We start from the raw sequence: 20892 nt of genomic DNA, 5'->3' as shown, positions 1-20892 counted from the left end.
TTTGAACATCTGTCTCATATACCTCGACGATGTGATTATTTTCTCAAGAACATACCAAGAACATATGGAAAGACTTCAAAAGGTGTTTCAGCGGATCAGAGAGAGTGGATTGAAGCTTTCCCCAAAGAAGTGCAAGTTTTTCAAGGAAGAGGTCGTCTATGTTGGACATTGTGTTTCGGCAGCTGGTATTAAGCCCGATCCTGCGAAGACAGAGGTAATACGGACATGGCCCACTCCGAAAACCCCAGAGGATGTCCAACGCTTCCTGGGGTTTGCGGGATACTACAGGAAATTCGTGAGAGATTTCTCGAAGATAGCTAGGCCTTTGTCGGAGTTGATGCCAGTGCCAAAACGGAAAACATCAAAGACCAAGCGGAATCAGAACTCTGTGCAGAAAGCCTGGGAATGGGGAGAGCGGCAACAGTTAGCATTCCAGACCTTGAGACAGGCCCTAGCAGAACCACCCATTCTTGGATATGCGAACTATAGCTTGCCATTCGAGTTACACACAGATGCATCGCAAGATGGGTTAGGCGCTGTTCTTTACCAGGAACAAGAGGGTGTGAAGAAAGTCATTGCCTATGCCAGTAGGGGCCTTACCAAGGCCGAGAGGAATTACCCGGCCCATCGCTTGGAGTTCCTGGCATTGAAATGGGCGATTTCTGAAAAATTTAAGGACTATCTGTATGGAGCTCAGAAGTTTATAGTATTAACAGATAACAACCCATTAACATATGTGCTTTCTACAGCAAAGTTGGATGCCACCGGGCACCGTTGGTTGGCTGCATTGGCTGCTTATAACTTTGAGATACGGTACAGGCCTGGAACCAGCAATATAGATGCTGACACTTTGTCGCGCCTACCAAGGCAGGAATCGCAACCCAGCCTGGAGTGTATTGCAGAAGATACCATCAAGGCCTTATGTGGAGCTATCACCACGGAGCCTATCATTGGGAAATGCAGTATGTCTGTCGATGCTGTGGATGTTTTTGAGCAGCCTGACGAGTATAAGCTTACTGAGTTAACATTCCGGGATTGGAGGAAAAGACAGGAACAGGATCCTAGGCTAGCACCCTGGATGTCTGCAGTGAGAAAGGGAGTGAGACCTAAATGGAAGGATATCCCTCATACGCCGGAGAATGCAGCGTTGCTTAAGAATTTTTCCAATCTCAAGTTCAGGCAAGGAGTCTTGCATAGGGTGACAATGGTAGAAGATGTTGAGCACATACAGCTTGTTTTGCCGACAGCTTACCAGGAGCGAGCCCTTCAGGAACTTCACACTGACACGGGACACCCGGGAAGGGATCGGACCGCGAGTTTAGTTCGAGATCGGTTTTATTGGCCAAACATGTTTACTCATATAGAGAAATGGGTTAAGTCATGTCCGAGATGTCTTCGACGAAAATCACCGGTGGACAGAGCTCCCATGGTCAGTATCACATCTAGACAACCTATGGAATTAGTCTGCATTGACTACCTGTCATTGGAAACTTCAATCGGGGGATATCAACATATTCTAGTTGTAACCGACCATTTTTCAAGGTATGCGCAGGCCTTTCCAGCGAAAAATCAAACAGCCAGGACCACCGCTGATATCCTTTTTCGGAATTTCATGGTCCATTATGGATTTCCCCAACGCCTCCATTCCGATCAGGGAGCGAACTTCGTCGGTAAGGTTATAACAGAACTTTGCGCATTAGCAGGGATAAGGAAATCTAGAACATCTCCTTATCATCCCATGGGAAACGGTATGACCGAACGATTTAACCGTACTTTATTGGACATGCTAGGCACTCTAGATGTAGACAAGAAAAAGGATTGGAAATCACACGTGGCCCCGCTGGTTCACGCATACAACTGTACCAGACACGAGAGTACTGGATACACACCATATTTCTTGATGTTTGGCAGGGATCCGAGGTTGCCGATCGACATCGCTTTTGATCTCCGGAAAGATGACTCCAGTTCATTCGTTCCCATGACGAAGTATGCGAAGGATTTACGGGAACGGCTGAGGCATTCCTATGAGGCGGCGGCTGCAGCCTCACGGAAGAGACAGAGCCGTCAGAAGGGAACCTATGACCTTAAGACCAGAGGGGCATCTATTCAGGAAGGGGACCGTGTTTTGGTTCGGAAGTTAGCGTTTGAGGGGAAACACAAGATTGAGGATAGGTGGGAGGATGCGCCCTACACAGTCATAAAGCAACCAAGTTATGATATCCCTGTTTTTGTTGTTGAGAGTGAAGCTGATGGTCGTATGAGGACACTCCATAGAAATAATCTACTACCTATCGGTTATCTTCCGACAGAGGAAGAGGTTCCGAAAATATCAGAGTCTGAAACACCAACACCTAAGCCTAAGCCTAGGCCACGGAAAATACAGGCACCACTTATAATTGAGAAACAGGAAGATCACAAAGGAAATAGTGAAGAGGATGAAGATGATGAAGATGAGGATGAAAACTCAATTCTACTGGAAGTAACTCCTGTCAGGAAACCTCTCTCAGAGGAGAGGTCTTTATTGGACGGGGAGGAGACTAGTGAAGTACAGACACCGGTACCGGAATATTTGCCGCAACAGCAAGACGGTGGTGACGACCCCGTTGAGGCTGTGCGGGAGGAGGAGGTTGTCACGGCCGAGCCATCGGAAGGAGGTGGAGCGGAGTCAGATTTATCTGGGAAGGCAGAACCGGAAGGCCGCCCCACAAGGAATCGACAGCCTCCTAAATGGATGAGAAGCGAGGAGTATGTCTTGGCTCAGCAGATTGTGGAGCCCGAGTGGAAGGAAAAGGCAGATATCCTCGAGAGATTGATCGACCGTGGTGGCCTGGTCAATGCTCGGACTCTAGACCGGGTAGCAAACTGTTTGGTAGACATCTTGTCCAGTAGTGGGTAAGTTGTTTTTTTTATTTCAGCATGACATAGCAGTTTTGATAAGCATGTTTTTATTTTCTTGTAGCCGCAGGACTTAATTCGAATTCCGGGACGTCATTCAACCTTGAGGGGGTGTATGTGGCGGAGACATCCAGTCTTAGAAATTAATATTAAATGCAATTTTCATAGAATATTTTAAACAGTGTGTATAACATATATATATAATATATATATATATAATAGTATAGTAGTGAGGTTGTGAGTTTCTGTCTATTGTATGTCACCGTCTATGTCAACTGTAATCAAGTCGTGTCAGTGTCCATGTCAAGTGCCATGTGCTTGTGTTTATGTTTTGTATTTGTGACCCTTGACCTCATACCCTTCACCTGTAACCATGTGACCACCTTTTGCACACCTGGCCCACCCTGCACATGCAGAGCTGGGACAGAGATAGTTGGACCACCAGGGGACACACAGAGCCATGATATTATAAGGTATTTTTAAGTATATGCATAAAGTTCTTTAAGTTAGTTTTAAGTATTGTAGTTCACTTAGAAATTGTATTTGTACATACCATTTAGCCAATTACAATATTACCTGGTAATTAATTGTCTTCAGGTTCAGTATCTACTTTATCTGCAAAAATATGTAAGGTGTTGGGCCTGGCGGCCATATTGAAAATAATTCTTAATTATTTCTAAGTTCAGGCCATTTGTCCAATATAGCACTTTTAAGTGGTATTTTAGTTATCTCTGAAGTATTTTTATAGATATATATATATTTGTCACTGTATAAAGTATAGTGGTATATGGTGGTCTTTTTCATTTTGTCAGGTTCTTTGTAACAACAGGACGGAATTGATATTGAGAACCCCTGTCACATTGATAGAGTAAGTGTTATTAATATAAGACATGGCAAATTAGTTATAAGGTCATTTTCCTTATCATTCATATTATTGTCAATGTAATTTGGGGATGATGTAATTGTATTATTATCATGGTAACTGTATGTGGTCATATGTAGAGTTTTATTACTGTATTGTTAAATGTATCTGTGATGTCCATATCTACTGTAAATTGATAGTATTTGTTTCTACTGTTTTAGGGTGTCTGACTGAAGTTGTCTATGAATAAAACGTGAAAAGAACTGTACCATTGTGGTTATCAATCAGCCTCTGCCCAAATCCCCACCCCGTTTCATGTACATGGCATGTAGTCTAGATCTAGTCTTATATAATATAAAAGAAAATAGCCAGAAACACCTACAGTACTGTATATGGGTATAAGGCCAGAGATATATCTACAGTATATGTCTCTGATAAGGCTATACATGCCCCTCTGGTACATGTACATGTGAGCATGAATTTAAAACCAACGGAGGTAATAAAGTTTGTGACTTTTACATAAAAACAGATAACTAAATTGTTGCTTTTGTCAGGCTATTGGGCAACATGTCATAGATCTATGATATTACGCACTTTTTGTAACAAATGTATAAAAGATATGTTAGAACTACGTGTTTATTTCGAATCATCCTGCATTTGAGTAACTTATTAATCACTCAAAGTAGTAACTGTTACTCAAATGCAGGACTATTATCCATATGGAGGGTTGTGCCCAACTAGGCCTAGTATAATTATTAATTAGGCCCTGCCCCTAGGCCTATATTCTGTTACACAACTATTTTGAACTAGACAAGTGAAGTGGACTAGTTAGACAGTAGATACTCTAGGAGTCCTACACGATATCAACACAAACATGTAAAGACAGAAAATTTGACAAAATACTCACTGCCATTTTCTTTTCCAATATCCTTTCTATCAGTTATAAGAAAACAATCATCAATTCAAGGAGTTTTGTTGTGGATGACGAAACTTCAGTTCATGTTTGCACGAACGACCGGAGGAAAACTTCTCCTTGACATCATGACGTTTCGCCCCAAAACCGTTCTCACCACGACGTTTCGTCCCAAAATATTTCACATCGCGTTGTTTCGCCCCAAACGTTTCGCACCACTAATTTATTTCTTTGTCGTCTTGACATAAACTTTAGTTACCTTTTTAATAACATTGTGTTTTGTTCTTGCAATCTGAAGAAGAGCCGCAACAATATAGTGAAAAAAGTAGCTAACAGATTTAGTTATAGTTTCTTGTCCGTCAGTATATTGTCTGTGCTTCTTAAGAGTTGAGCAAACAATAAAACGATAAAATGTATCCTATTTGTGATTCGGTACTTTCAGTATTTGTCAAAATCACAATCAAAGCCACTATTAGAGAAAGCAATATTTATCTAAAAAATAATGATCCGACATCTATACAAGTGACACCATTGTGTTTAGATGTATACATAATTTCATCAAATCCAGCAATAGATTTTAGAGTGTTATTTTTATATTGTATACTTGTACCTGTTATCATATATTATATGGCATACATGATATTATCATGCAAGTGTAAATGTATGATGGAAGAAGGTTCCAATAAGTTGCAATAACTTGTGCCCAATACCTTGTTCAAATTAATTTTGCCAATAAAATGTGTTTAAAGTTAAGTGAAAGTTAAAAATGTGCCATGTATAACCTGAAGAATAGTTCTTGTACGAAAATGAAATTTAAATTCAAAAATGAAATGAAATGCGAAAGTTTAATTTCTGCTCTTTCCTTATGTTTCTATGCATAGAAATGCTCGGACAATCAAATTCAATTTAAAACCGAAAAAAAACAACAATCAACTACATGCGATCATTCATGATATATATTTAGTCTAAGATAATGGTAAAGAGGTAAGCATAGTCTTTTGTGATATTAGTAAAGCTTTTGATCGTGTTTGGCATAAGGGTCTTCTTTGTAAATTATCCGGTTTTGGAATCAGAAATTCATTGCTAGTTTGGTTTCAAAATTAGCTTTCCAATCGTGCTCAGAGAGTTGTCATCAATGGTAAAAAAATAAATTGGTTAAATATTAATGCTGGTGTCCACAGGGCTCGATTCTTGGTCCTCTTTTATTCTTGATATACATAAATGACATTGTTGAAGATATACAGGGGGAAATAGAATTATTCGCTGATGACACCTCTCTTTATGTCACTGTTGATATTCCTAGGGTCAGTGCAGAACTTCTCGATAATGACCTAAATAAAATTCACAACTGGTCGCAAAGACGGTTAGTGAATTGTAATCCTTCTAAAACAGTAACTATCTAATATCACAGATTTCGCCGAAAATTAATGTGTTAAGGACATTTAAATTTTCTCTGGACAGGTATAGTCTTCAAACTATGTACTTTACGCTAATTCGGCCAATATTTGACTACGGTGATATCATTTGGGACTGTTTTACTAAAACTCAATCACAGTCATTAGAAAATCTTCAATTAGAAGCAGCACGCATTATTACTGGCGGTACTAGACTAACCAGTAGAGTTAAACTATATACTGAAACAGGCTGGCTTCCCCTCGAGGAAAGATGAAAGCATTACAAACTTATTCTATTCCACAAAATGGTTCATTTTCTTGCTCCTCAATATCTTCTCAATATTCTTCCTCAGCGGAATAGATACCACAACCATGATATTTGCACGGGTAGTAATTTTCGTCCTCCAGTGTGACACACGAGTCTACAAAATACGTCTATTTTGCCATCTGTCATCAGTATCTGGAACTCATTGCCAAATTTTATTAAAAATGACCCTTCAATTTACAAACTTAAAACCCATCTACGCACTCCCACTAAAAAAATCCAATAGTTTTATTTTAACGACACTAAACTGGGACAAATTCACCATGCTAGGTTAGGAATGGAATGTAGTTCCCTAAAATGTTATCTATTCCAACGAAACCTTATTGATAGTCCTCTATGTTTATGTATGCAAACAAATGAAACAAACGAACATTACCTATTGCATTGTTGTCTATTTTCGTAACTACAACTATGTACTAGAACATAAACAAAATCAACTACCCGCTTTCAAAAGATTTACTCTTGTTCTGGAACGACGAGCTTACAAATGATGAAAATACTTTAATTTTTTCAATTTTTCAAAATTTCATCATCCTCTCTAACAGATTTGAATAAGCACTTTTCATGAACAAATCATCCTCTATTTTCATTTCATCTATCCCTTCTATTCTTATTGGCACGGGCAACTTCTCTCCCCTCCCCAATCCCAAACCGAGACCCCACCCCCTCACCAATCTTTCTTTACTCACATTTCCATATATGTATTAGTAAGTTACTGTAACAACTTGTGTGTATGTGGATTTCAGTAATTAGCCATCATGTCCAAATTAAATCAGATAATGTGAGGAAACGGATTTACATAAGTTACTACAACTTGTTTCCGGGTCCTACTCTTTCCTACTATGCCATATGTTGTTATAAAGTTAATATTATATTATGAATGCAATAAAGTTTGTATAAAAAATTGTGATGTCATGATCCAGGATTAAACCTGAACATTGCGATGTACAATTAATATAATTAGTTTCAATTTTGGTTAGGCTCTTTGTTCATTATTATTATTTGTCTCATCTTTCTGTTCTAGAACAATTTTAGTAACTTTTTATTTGTTGGTACGAAATTTGGAATCGTCACTTTTAATTTTTTAAGTATCGGCCGAACCGTCTTATTTTGGTACGAAACGTCTTGGTACGAAAAAACTCTGGGACGAAACGACCGACGACAGACATGTGCTTCCGGTTTGTTGTCGTAAAATAGCTGTTAGTTTGGTTGCATAGATATTTAAATCATGGAATTTTTAACTATTTCTAGCAAAACAATATATCAATATTTGATACACGAAAAGAATAACTGTATGATTATTATTTACTTACAATTAAAAGATAGGATATATCGTAATATATATACTGAGTTCATTTACGCTAATCAAAATGGCGCTGCCCATGAGACAAATCACGCGAAAAATCTTCTGGAGAAAAGTTTTATCACGTTGTAGATTTTCAACAAGTTGTACCCATTTTCACCATGATATTGTAAGAGTACGCTTTGCTCCAAGTCCAACGGGATATCTGCATTTAGGTTCATTACGAACGGCCCTCTTCAATTATTGCCAAGCAAAAACGAATGGAGGAGTTTTCATTCTGAGGATAGAAGATACGGACCAGGTACATGTATACTGTATGAAATGAAATCGTACATTTTTATGTATATCACAACAAATCCATATACCTAACATATGAACCATAATTCTACACAGAGAAAACAGAAAAATGTCCATTAATGAAATATTTCTTTGGACAAGTGTCAGGATATCAGAAGATTTGTCAGCTTTAATATGAAAAATAATATACGATACAAAGTTTATTTTCCAAAATAGGGTCCACACAGGGGCATCATTAAATACATATAGATTATATGAATAATAATGATGAAATAAAAAACATATGAAAACCATAAATTACACATCAAAAGGATTGTGTATGTACATAAGTGCATGTACCAATGCATTGTAGATTTGTACTGATGAATTCCACTCATGATATTGATCCGAGGCAGGAAAAAAAACCAACATCACTGGTCTTTAGGCATGTTTTGTTTCAAATGTACTTGCCGAGAGATGAACTTAGTGGTCAAATTAATCTTTAGACAAAGGTGCAAACATTACAAGAAATTTTGCTCTTGCCAAATTGCAGGCAGACAATTCATAAGTCATCACCAATATTTATTTTCCCCAGACCAAATGTATTGGTGTAACCCTGGTAAATACCTGCCACATCGGTTGAGCGTAAGACTTTATAGTAAGCCAGAGGTCCCGGGTTTGATCCCTAGCGGAGGCAGTGATTTTAATTTAATTGAATCATGCGCTCTGTTACATTGGCACTGGAATTTGTCTTGCCCTGTGGTCTAGGTTGTTATTAGTTGCTTTTTAATTTGTATCATCTTAAATGACAATACCATTGAGTAATGTTTCAAAAATATGGGTGAATATATATATTGAAAATACATGTAACTGCAATTGATTTCAAAATTTTATCATTATTGATATTGTAGAGCAGAAAAGTTGAAGGAGCAACAGAAAGTATCATGAAAGTGCTGGACTGGGCAGGATTATCTCCAGACGAAGGTATAGAATGTGACAAATCCTTTTTTAAATGTTGTATATATATATGGAGCCAGGAGGACATCCACTTGTCCAACCACCTATATAGCTATTTCCTAGAAATCTAAAAGTCAAAACATGGTCAAATACACATTTACTTTCAATTCAAAAAGCAGATCGCATTTGTGCACAGCTAGTGGGAGCCAAAAGCACTTCATATTCAGTCAGTTAAATAAACTTGGCTAATTTCAGGGTCAACTGTACATGTATACATGTGCTAAAAGGAGGGTCGTTTCATGATGCAGTAGACGATTAACTTAATTATGTAGCTATATGTATAGATTTGTGTTCTTTCACCAAGAATGCCAGGGTTTGTTTCTCAGTTTTAAAAAGTGTAAAATGAAAATATCTTCTTTTTAAAAGAGCCTGGTGCTTGCTATATCAAGATTTAATAGAATATGAATTTGAAGAATACTTATAAATGGAACTTGTACCTTCATCAGTGATAGAGGTTTATTTAAAAAAAATCACATTGAATTGCTGATATCAAATAATTTTAAATTGTAACTTTCTCTTATGTATCTTAATTATGTGCCTTAATATTCTCTGTTTTGGCTCACTTGTTTAAGTATGCTGTTGTGTATACTTTTTCTGTATTACAGGTCCACTAGTAGGAGGTGAGCATGGGCCCTACATCCAGGTCAGTAGATCCAGACAGTCTGTAGCATCTTGTATTCTATATACCCTGGTATATTTTGTAAAGGGGACTCAATTTTGTTCAATTCCCTGTGGCAAATGGTCTTGGTCCAATAGGGGATATACCGTAATTCAAAATGATAAAAACCATAAAAAATACTTTAAATCTTCGTCTGTTCAGATAAAATGATTTTGAATTTTTGATGAATGATGTACGACAGACTCTTTGAGTGCAATTAGAGATCTGGTTTTAATAAGACTGGGACCCAATAGGAGTAAGATGAAATATGTAAAATGCTTCATATCCTTTTTCATAAGAGATGTTAATTATAATCAGACAGTTTGGCCATACAAAGTGTACAATATGGATGTCGATGAATATATTTTAATTTTTATTATTCTGTTTTCAGTCAGAAAGAAAACAAATCTACCAGGAAGCCACAGAAACACTGCTCAAGGTAAGGCTCATGAGGGATTAATTGAAAATAGTATATATGAAATATAGATATATGAACTTGATATATAATTTCTGTATCAAATGCAGACAAAGGAATACATGTAAAGAGCTCTTGTGAAGAAGAATCATCCAGAGCTTTTATGGTTATTGGGTATTATTTTTTTATCTCATACTTGAATGCAGATGTGGCTGAGTGGTTAAGGTGTCTCGACACTTTAACACTAGCCCTCCACCTCTGGGTTGCCAGTTCGAAACCTACGTGGGGCAGTTGCCAGGTACTGACGGTAGGTCGATGGTTTATCTGCGGGTACTTCGGCTTTCCTCCACCTCCAAAACCTTGCACATCCTTAAACAACCCTCACTGTTAATGGGACGTTAAACAAAATAAACCAAAATGAATGCAGATTTGTAAAAATATACCTTGTTACTCTGGCTGTCTTAGCATAATTCTACCTTATACTCAAACATTAACCTGATTGTAACTGTGATGATATTTTTGTTGTAGAAAGGTGCTGTCTATCCATGCTTTTGCACAGAAAATCGACTGAATTTATTGAGAAAGGAAGCATACAGAAGGAAGGAGATCCCCAAATATGATAACAAATGTAGAGATTTAACGACAGAAGAAATTGAAGAAAAGAAGTCCCAAGGTATTCCATGGGTAGTACGACTGAGGGTAAGTCACAAGGTATTCCATGGGTAGTAAGACTGAGGGCAAGTCACAAGGTATCCCATGGGTAGTACGACTGAGGGTAAGTCACAAGGTATTCCATGGGTAGTAAGACTGAGGGTAAGTCACAAGGTATTCGATGGGTAGTACGACTGAGGGTAAGTCCCGAGGTATTCCATGGGTAGTAAGACTGAGGGTAAGTCACAAGGTATTCCATGGGTAGTACGACTGAGGGTAAGTCACAAGGTATTCCATGGGTAGTAAGACTGAGGGTAAGTCACAAGGTATTCCATGGGTGGTACGACTGAGGGTAAGTCACAAGGTATTCCATGGGTAGTAAGACTGAGGGTAAGTCACAAGGTATTCCATGGGTAGTACGACTGAGGGTAAGTCCCAAGGTATTCTATGGGTAGTACGACTGAGGGTAAGTCACAAGGTATTCCATGGGTAGTAAGACTGAGGGTAAGTCCCAAGGTATTCTATGGGTAGTACGACTGAGGGTAAGTCACAAGGTATTCCATGGGTAGTACGACTGAGGGTAAGTCCCAAGGTATTCCATGGGTAGTACGACTGAGGGTAAGTCACAAGGTATTCCAAGAGTAGTAAGACTGAGGGTAAGTCACAAGGTATTCCATGGGTAGTACGACTGAGGGTAAGTCACAAGGTATTCCATGGGTAGTAAGACTGAGGGTAAGTCACAAGGTATTCCATGGGTAGTAAGACTGAGGGTAAGTCACAAGGTATTCCATGGGTAGTACGACTGAGGGTAAGTCACACGGTATTCCATGGGTAGTACGACTGAGGGTAAGTCACAAAGTATTCCATGGGTAGTACGACTGAGGGTAAGTCACAAGGTATTCCATGGGTAGTAAGACTGAGGGTAAGTCACAAGGTATTCCATGGGTAGTACGACTGAGGGTAAGTCCCAAGGTATTCCATGGGTAGTAAGACTGAGGGTAAGTCACAAGGTATTCCATGGGTAGTACGACTGAGGGTAAGTCACAGGGCCCTGGTTTCATTAATAATTGATTCTTAGGGCTATAATTGTTCCAGAATTATTTTTGTGCGAGAGTTGGGTGGCTTTTATATCAAAATTTGATGGATAGGGTAAAACCTCATTTTTATATACCTATACTTAATATGTTTTAATTTTTGATGAGTGGTGAGGTCTGTGAAAAAACTCTTCCCACTGGGAACATCCCTTAAGTTATAAAGAAATCTCTACAGTTTTTCCACAGGGAAACATTACAGAATTTTATGAAAAGTTCCATAACATAAATATTTTCCTGTTTTCCTATTTGGCATACAAGATGAACTACAGTATTAACTTATGGGAAGTTGGTTCTTACGGAAACGTTCTTTTCTTGCCGAATTTTCTGGTAAAAACATACATTGATAACTGAAGTCCATTGTTATATGTGAGAGATTTATCTCCTGGTTAGTTTAGTTATCTGGACCTAATATTTGTGAAATGTAACTTAGTTTATCAAGTTCAGGAACTGATAAACCTGATGAATTTCTGTATAATAATCAGTATTTGATAATTACAATACTGGTTTGCTGGTAGGTGGATGACTGGAGTCGGGCGTGGGATGACATGGTGTATGGACACATAGCAATCAACCACCAGGAAGGTGACCCTGTGAGTAGGACCTTCTAATATCAATCTCCACTAAACCCTCAATATCTGGAGCTTAAATTGGTCTGGTCCCTGTCCTACATTGTAATATTATAACCTGTTTACTTACAAAAGCTTTATATCTGTGTGTCAGGCCCCTGTGTATCATAGGAGTCCTTAAACAAACCTGTATCCCATGTTCCGTGTTTATAAAACTGCAAAGTCTTAAAGTTACACTACCTTGCATGTCTGGCTCTATGTATTCAATACAAGGAGCACTATATATATTACCATATTCATCCTCAAAAACAACCCCTCCACAGGGGCCGTGGTGGCCGAGTGGTTAATGTGTCCCGACACTTTATCAGTTGCCAGGTACTGACTGTAGGCCGGTGGTTTTTCTCCGGGTACTCCGGCTTTCCTCCACCTTCAAAACCTGGCACATCCTTAAATGACCCTGGCTGTTAATAGAACTTTAACAAAACAAACCAAACCAAACACCCCCTCCACAACCCCCTCCATTGGTAAAAAATTGTATTGTATTTATCCTCAAGTTTAGTATTAAAGTTTGGGGTGGGCTTTTTTGTGAAACAGTTTTTGGGCTTACTATTCTAAAATGGATGATTCCGTAAAAGTGAAGGAGGGTGCTTATTTGTGGGCTGTGGCTTATTTGTGGATTAATATTATATATGGAATAGGCACTGTGATTGTTGTGTTGTGATACATTGGGATCTATTTGACCAATCAGTGTTGATGTTTACAGGTGCTAATGAAGGCAGACGGTTATCCCACGTACCATTTTGCGAATGTTGTGGACGATCATCTCATGAAGATTACACATGTGCTACGAGGAGAAGTAGGTCAATACCTCAGAAGTCACAATATAGTCATAATAAAATGTAGGTCAGGTCGAGGAAATGATTCATGATAAGTATCTGTCAATTTTGAGATAAATTATTCAGAATTTATTTCAGGTAATAACGGACCTTGTTTTCATTTTACACAATGAAAAGTCATCAACACTACAAAAATGCCTACAGGGAATTCATTTTGTGAACTATCAGTATAACATTTGAGTTATAATCTAAATTCAAACATCAGTGATTTGTTCGGCCATAACAGCGTGTTATATAGTGTATAATGGGTTACCTGCCTTTTTAACTTTTTGTTTCACCAGGAATGGCAATCCTCCACACCTAAACACCTTGTACTTTACCAGGCCTTTGGCTGGGATCCACCCAAGTTTGCTCACCTACCTCTCATACTGAATTCGTGAGTGTTTTTTTTTTATACAAATTAATGAAAAGAAAAGAAAAAAAATCTTAAAAGTCCGGATTATCTATGCAATAAAAAACAGGTATTCACACAATTGTTTATTGTTGACAGGAATGGGACTAAGTTATCAAAGCGACAAGGTGATATCACTGTGGACTATTTCAAGGTAATGCTTTATTACAGAATCTAAACAGAGTGTTTTAGCAATAGAGTGAACTGTGTTAAATAGTTGATTGTATTTATTATCGAGTTCATTATATTACATACATTGATGTCTTTATACACAAGGGTTTACTTTTTCACAGAAATATCAGCAAAGTTATCATGTGAATCCAGAAGACAATTTCCCCTTTTTGATGTGTCTCAATTCTGAGAGATATATATAATATTCAAAATTTGAGCGAGTCTTACAGGAAAAGTATGAGTCCTGGGTCCATATTCATGAAACCATTTTCATGCTGAAACATGAAATCTGTGCTCAACCGGACTTCTTCAAACTCACTTCAGTCACGAGATAGCAGTTTAAAAGAAAAATCTAAACATTTAAAAAAAAAATCTAAACATTGAAAATAACATTCCATTTGAAGTCCTTCCAAAATTCCTTCGAAACATTGAACAAATAGTAATTCATATTTATCAGACTTATCACCACAAGCATTTGGGTCTGACAAAATGTGGACTGGAGCATAGTTTTGAATACAGGCCCAGGACTCAAATTGAAATATCTGATTCCAAAAATCAATGTGTCAAGTGATCATTTGCTGGTATCCTATAAAATCATTGTTGGTCATGGAGATGATTTTTGTTGCTGTATTTGAAAATATGCTTGGAACTTATACTGAAATGCACTTGTTTATGTCTATGCAACAAATTCCATTCTAAAGTATAGAAAAAACATTTAAAAAAATACTATTTAAAGTAACTAAGTTTGTTATCTGAAACAGAAAAAAGGTTACTCTCCACGGGTGCTGTTGAACTACCTCACGTTGACTGGTGGAGGATTCGGGACGTCTTCCTTGACCCCGGAGTGTTTCTCACTAGACCAGCTCGTACAGAAGGTACGATCTAATTTAAAGACTACATGTGTCAACAGAAAATACATTTAACATGTTGCATGTGTTATCCTGTTAAGAGAGAAAGTTTAAAAACAAATGCCTATTACAAGCTAACTGACATTGTTTATGTACACTCAGTAGGATAAAAGCTCAGCTGTCGTGGAAACGCTATTTTGTACTAGAATCGAGGTAGCATGGGTTTGAAGGATAGAAAGGTAGTATGTCCTTTAACATTTCTAGGTCATTAGGTCAATGATCAAATATTTATGCTAATTTCTTTAGAGAAAAGATTTGGATAATACTAATGCCTATGTCTGGCTCCATTATACCATTCTCCAGTCATCATTCTCTCTCAAATTATTGACTCTAATCCATGATTTTTATTTTTTGTTTTTAACCAGTTTGATTTAAAGAATGTGACTTCCCATTCTGGTCGGCTACATCCTCAGAATTTAGAGATACTTAGCAGAAAGCTCTTACTAGCAAAGCTTGAGACGAAGGAGGGCCAGAATGAGCTTGTCCAGTATACCATACAACTGGTCAAGGATCACTATAGAAACAGGTACATGTGAAGTTACTCTCCAGGTATCTATAGACCCTGTCAACACTCAACTCAAGTCGAGCATTTTTTTTTTATTATACATGTATTCCATTCACAGTAGTACGTAAATGTAAATTTTATCTCTCTTATTTCAAAACAAGTTATGTCAACTTCATTTATAAATCATGCCTGTTGGCTCAGATTGAAGGCTGCCAGGGGTCTTAGTTTGGGAGGATACTGGATTACTTGGAAAAACCCACATGGTTTGGCAGTTGACCCCATAAGTTTTCCTGTACAGTTGGGGAATCGAACCCCAGATTCCTATGTGAAAGGCACGATTGAGTCTAGGCTTTCTATGATAGTGACATTACCTATATGTGAGAGTAGACATGCCAGTATTAATAAGTTTTATTAAGACATTCACAATATGTTGGTTTAATTTCAAAATGGAGTCAATTTTTATGATCAAGTGATATTATATCTATTTGAGAATTACAATGAGAATGTAAAATACTTAGGATAAAAGACTTGGTACAGATTCCGAACCTACATTACATCTATTATATGTATTATATATATATATATCTTTATACATGTACATTAACAGTGGGTTTGGAGTTTGTGCCATGTTTCTCTGGAACTGCTGTCTTTTGTCTGATATGTCAATATGATGTAAAAAAAACTCTCGTTTGCAGATGTATGATTTTTGTTCTCAAGTCATTTTTGCTCAAGTATCACAAAGTTTAAGAAAAGAAAGATTATATTTGGTTTTACATGATAGGGTCAAAGTTCATCTAGCATTTAATTGCTATGCCCTTTTTTGCATTCATTTAAGTAACTTTGTTGATAAATAAAAAAGAATTGTGAGACTGAGTTTAAATCTTGGATATTTCTTTTTCAGATCATCAGATGAAGACCTGGCGAAGTTTATATTTAATGAGGACCATATTGGTAGTCTGTTGAAATGGGCGTTACCGGTAATTATCTATTTACATTTCTATGAGATTTGAATCACTTTATTTCACACTGCATGGTCGGATATTGAATGAGAATCTGACCTTTAGATTTTGAAATTGTAGTTAACACTTCTTCAACGAAATCTACTATGAAGTAAAAAACTATTTTATGTTTCTTTTCGATTAATTTGCCTTACTGTTTCTATTGTTGGTTATTACCTCCCCTTATTGTTTCTTTTTTGGCCGATACCTCCTCTTATGGTTTCTGTCTGTGGTGATTGCCTCCCCTTACTGTTTCTTTTGTGGCCGATACCTCCTCTTACGGTTTCTGTCTGTGGTGATTGCCTCCCCTTACTGTTTCTTTCACTGATTCTGCCTTGTTGTATTTGCTCTGCCAGAGCACCACTCAATTTGCACTCTTCTCAGAAGAGAAGCCTTTTAAGAAGATCACATTCCTTTATATGTAAATCGAGTAAACCGGGAGAATATAACCCAAAATAAACAACTTTTAAAAGTTTTCTCAAACAATATGACACAAACACGTGCATGTATGTGTCATATATCCTTCTCTAGTGAAACTCATCACTCGCACATTTAAAACTTGGTCACCGCCATCTTGATAAATCTTCCAGCTTCGAGACGGAAGAGGTAGAAGATCTTCCAGAAGCAGAAGAGCTACAAATCGAGTGACCGGAAGATATCTTCTAGAAGGAGAAGAGTGCAAATCGAGTGGGGCTCCGGAAAGGCTGAAAGAGGACCACCAGTTTGATTCCTTTGATTTCTTTAAATCTGATGTAAAATAGTCCCCTTGTTGGCTTCTATTGACTTTCATCTACTGATTCTTACATCTGTGCTGTTTCTCTATTCTTGTTGATTGTCTCCCTTGAGGGTCCTCCTTCCTTGTTTATTGTCTCCCTTTAGGATCTCTTTCCATTTTTATTGCCTTCCTTTAGGATCTTGTTTCCATGCTTTTGTTCCCTTGTTTGGGATCCTGTTCACTTGCTGATTGTCTCATTTGATTAACATTTCCCATGACGATTATTACACTTTAGGTTATCTCCCCTTGTTGATTAGACTACTTCTCCAATTACTGGGCTTTGAACATATAGAAGATATTGTAGCACATTTTATTTTCATTTCCAGGAAAGGATAACAAGGCCTGAAGATCTGCTTGGAGAACAATTCATATTTCTGTGGGAAGTGCCTGATAAAACTGATATAGCTACCTTCTTACAAAAGACTGGTGAAGATAGCCATATGTTTATAAATGTTGGCTTAGAAATTGTTGATACAGTGGAACAGTTTGAAGCAGAGAGTATTAATGCAGCACTCAACAAGAAAGCCAAATCTTTAAAAATTTCTCTAAAGAAGTTAATGCCAATACTAAGATATGTGCTATTCTCAACAGTGGTAAGTAATATTTCTTTCCTTTTCATTTTTCCTTTTAGATGTTTTCATTTCAGAGATATTTCTTCATTGATCATGACAACACTATAACCTATTTTTAGAATAATTTACAATGGAGAGTTGATGTCACTTCACATATAAGAGAAGAACAGTAGTTAGTTTTGCTAATGTTTCAGTAATGGTTCTAAGTCTTCTTAGACTCTCTACAGAATGAGTTAGAGAAAAACTCACCCCTGCTGGGTGTGTAGGAAGTAGGAAACAGCTAGTGGTTTCTAGGTTGACATCAATCAGAAAGATTCAGGTTATCAAAGTGAGCTGTGTAATGGTGATAAATGTGTAACATTTCTATACATTTCAGTTGTACTGATGAAGAGAGATAAAATCAATACATTACATGTACAGTACTGAATGAATTTTGTCTATACCAGGTAATCTGTATTGTTACGATAGGGAAAGTTCAAATATCAGCCATACATTTTTTTTACCCTGCTACAGCCCCTGTGAAGTGTTGAGAAATTTTCTTCCGTTCAAAATGAAGTTATATGATGGCATTCTACAGTATTGCCCTTTTAGTTAATTATTTAAAAGTTAATGGTTATTCTATAACTTTTTTTTTCACTTCTTGTTTTTCAGGAAGGGCCAAAAGTTGGTGAAATAATGTTTGCTTTGGGGAAAGAACAGACTGTGTTTCGTCTACAGAGGGCTTTAGAGCTCAGTGATATCAGTGCTGTGTAGAAATATATAAAACAATGTACAATATTATAGCCACGGAAATGTGAGAATCAGATTTGTTTTCATCTGCATCTGCATCATCATCATCATCATCATCATCGTTGTCATTGTCATCATTTTTATGGTCAAGTATGTTTAAAGTATGTAAGCCCTTCTACCAAAATATGAGGTCGAAAATTCTAGTACTTAACAGGATTTGTTCAGAGCGATACTGCATTGATGTATTTTCATTTTTGTCTTCAAAATTTTTTAACACTTTCTATAAAAAAGACTACAGGGAAAAACTGCTTAATTCTATTTTGTAATTTTATTTTAAATTACACAATTTTCCCATTGCTTTTGAGTAATGAGAAAAAATTTTCAAGAGTGTTTCCAAATTAATGACATTAAGAAGAGCTTCAGAAGTACAAAATCTGTAGAGACATGCTGTTTTCCTGTAGTTTCGGGTTACCTTTAATTCACTTTATCAATGTCACAACAGACAAATATGTTAAAAGGAACAAAAAAGAGAGAGAGAGAAATGTTAATGATCAAAGCCCATTGTCTTTCTGTTTTCCAAGAAACTTGAGGATTTTTTTTTTATGTGTCAAAAAGAAAATAAACGTACAATGAAATGTTTTATGTTAGTTGTTTTCTTTGTGGATTGTACTTCTAGTACTCGGCTGGCAGTCCTTAAAATCTTGTTATGATCATAAAAAGATCAGCAAAAATATGTATCAGCTGAAATATCCACAGTAAAAGTTCACCCACTGTTTTTTACATTTAATTTCTTGAGGAAAAACGAACTAACATAAATTGTTTGTTAATCGCCATGTCAACAGCTAGTCATCTAAAGTCGCCTTGTACTAGATTTTGGATACTGCACAGAAGATTAAATGAAGTAAAGTGTTTCTCCTAAGGAAACAAGAGTACAAGATACTTCATTGTCTTAGGTTCTATGAGAAACATCATGAGGTAGAGATTAATTACCTCACCTGAATGGGGCCGCGGTGGACGAGTGGTTAAGGTGTCCCGACACTTTAACACTAGCCCTCCACCTCTGGGTTGCGAGTTCGAAACCTACGTGGGGCAGTTGCCAGGTACTGACTGTAGGCCAATGGTTTTCCTCCGGGTACTCCGGCTTTCCTCCACCTCCAAAACCTTGCACGTCCTTAAATGACCCTGTTTGTTAATAGGACGTTAAACAAAAACAAACCAAACTAACCAATACCTCACCTGAGGAAGCATTGTCAAATGTATTACCAACTGAGTTATCAGAACCCCAGTCTTACAGACGTATCATGTCTCTCATTCATGCAATTATTATCCCAGTATTTCCAGGGGTATTAAATTCGGATCTGTTAGTCTGTCCTTCCATCCTTCCAGGCATCTGTCCATATGTAAGCTCCAAAACTGTTAAGGATCAAATGAAACCTTGTTCATTTGTTGCTCTAGTGGTGTGTTTTGGTGTGGATCGGTTTGCATTTTTCGATAATGTTTTTATTACCATGGACAAAAAGGATGAAAATCTATATATTATTGTTTACAATGCATAACTCCAAAATCATTGAAGATAACTTAAGGAAACCTCACACTTGCAATGCTGCAGTGGTGCCTTTGATATTGAATGGTTTGCATTTTTTTCATAATGTCTTTGTTATCAGGAAACAGAAGGTTAAAAACCTTATGCAAACAACCAAATTCATTCATTTACAGGTAGTTTCCATTTCTCTAGCAGGGTGTGGTGGATGTGTCTTCTTGTTTATTTCTATATAAAATAACATGAATTTAATACAGCTATACATGTACCCCTATGATTAAAGAGATTAAAAAGGTGGAGTTGATTTTTTATTGCATTCAAAGTATCTGGGTAAATCCTTCAGGTACAAGATGCTAAATTTTCAAGATGGCCTCAGTGGCCATCTTGAATGTGATATTGAATTGGTCTAGCTGCTTTTGTTAAGGACACCAGAGATATAGGTCTCTGAGGACACTAACAGTGGACAAGGCCCTATTCCATTAATTTTGACTAAAAATTCTGTGAAATTGGTACAAAATTACAACATGTAATGATCATGCATTAAGTTTGAATTATAGATGAGAGAAACGTTTTCGCCTGATGTTTATTCTGATGGGAAATAGGTATACCCTTAAAAAGTTTTTAATATCTAGTGATGTACACAGTTAAATCATGTTGTTGATCATGGCCATATTAATAATGTATTCAGTATGCCCTTTAGATATCAACAACGCTAATTATTCATATAATATTCTTTCTCATGTGTAAATTACGTCTTCACTTTATCAGCCGTTGTAGATTTTCCGAGTTTTAGCAGAGACCTATATACTAGTATATAGGTCTCTGGTTTTAGTAAGTCCCTTATCACGAGTAGTGGTGTGCTTTTACATAAACGGTCAACACGACTGAAATAGCCAAACTTGAGTGAGGAAAGGCACACAGCCACAACAGATCTAGAGACAGGCACGTCACGTGTCTGTTTGAAACTGATTGCTGCCTATCTTTTAAAGTATGTCTCCGATACATTACGAAAAATAAGTCTAATTTGTACTTCACTGG

The 20892-nt window shown here is 37.2% G+C and overlaps 1 protein-coding gene across 1 annotated transcript; it reads left to right on the top strand.

Moving 5' to 3' along the window:
• The first annotated feature begins 7757 nt into the window (after positions 1–7757).
• Positions 7758–18953, top strand: LOC117342812 (probable glutamate--tRNA ligase, mitochondrial). Its single transcript, XM_033905070.1, has 14 exons — positions 7758–7993; positions 8880–8952; positions 9591–9628; positions 10035–10082; positions 10587–10757; positions 12319–12393; positions 13133–13225; positions 13547–13641; positions 13756–13810; positions 14589–14702; positions 15101–15261; positions 16142–16217; positions 17340–17606; positions 18237–18953. Exons 1-14 carry the CDS (start codon positions 7760–7762, stop codon positions 18336–18338), a joined length of 1602 nt encoding a protein of 533 aa, XP_033760961.1. The 5' UTR covers positions 7758–7759; the 3' UTR covers positions 18339–18953.
• Positions 18954–20892: the final 1939 nt, after the last annotated feature.

Source organism: Pecten maximus, chromosome 14, assembly GCF_902652985.1.
Source record: "Pecten maximus chromosome 14, xPecMax1.1, whole genome shotgun sequence".
NCBI lineage: Eukaryota > Metazoa > Mollusca > Bivalvia > Pectinida > Pectinidae > Pecten > Pecten maximus.
The sequence above is the reverse complement of the archived record's forward strand: the minus strand, read 5'-3'. Positions and strand labels throughout refer to the sequence as shown.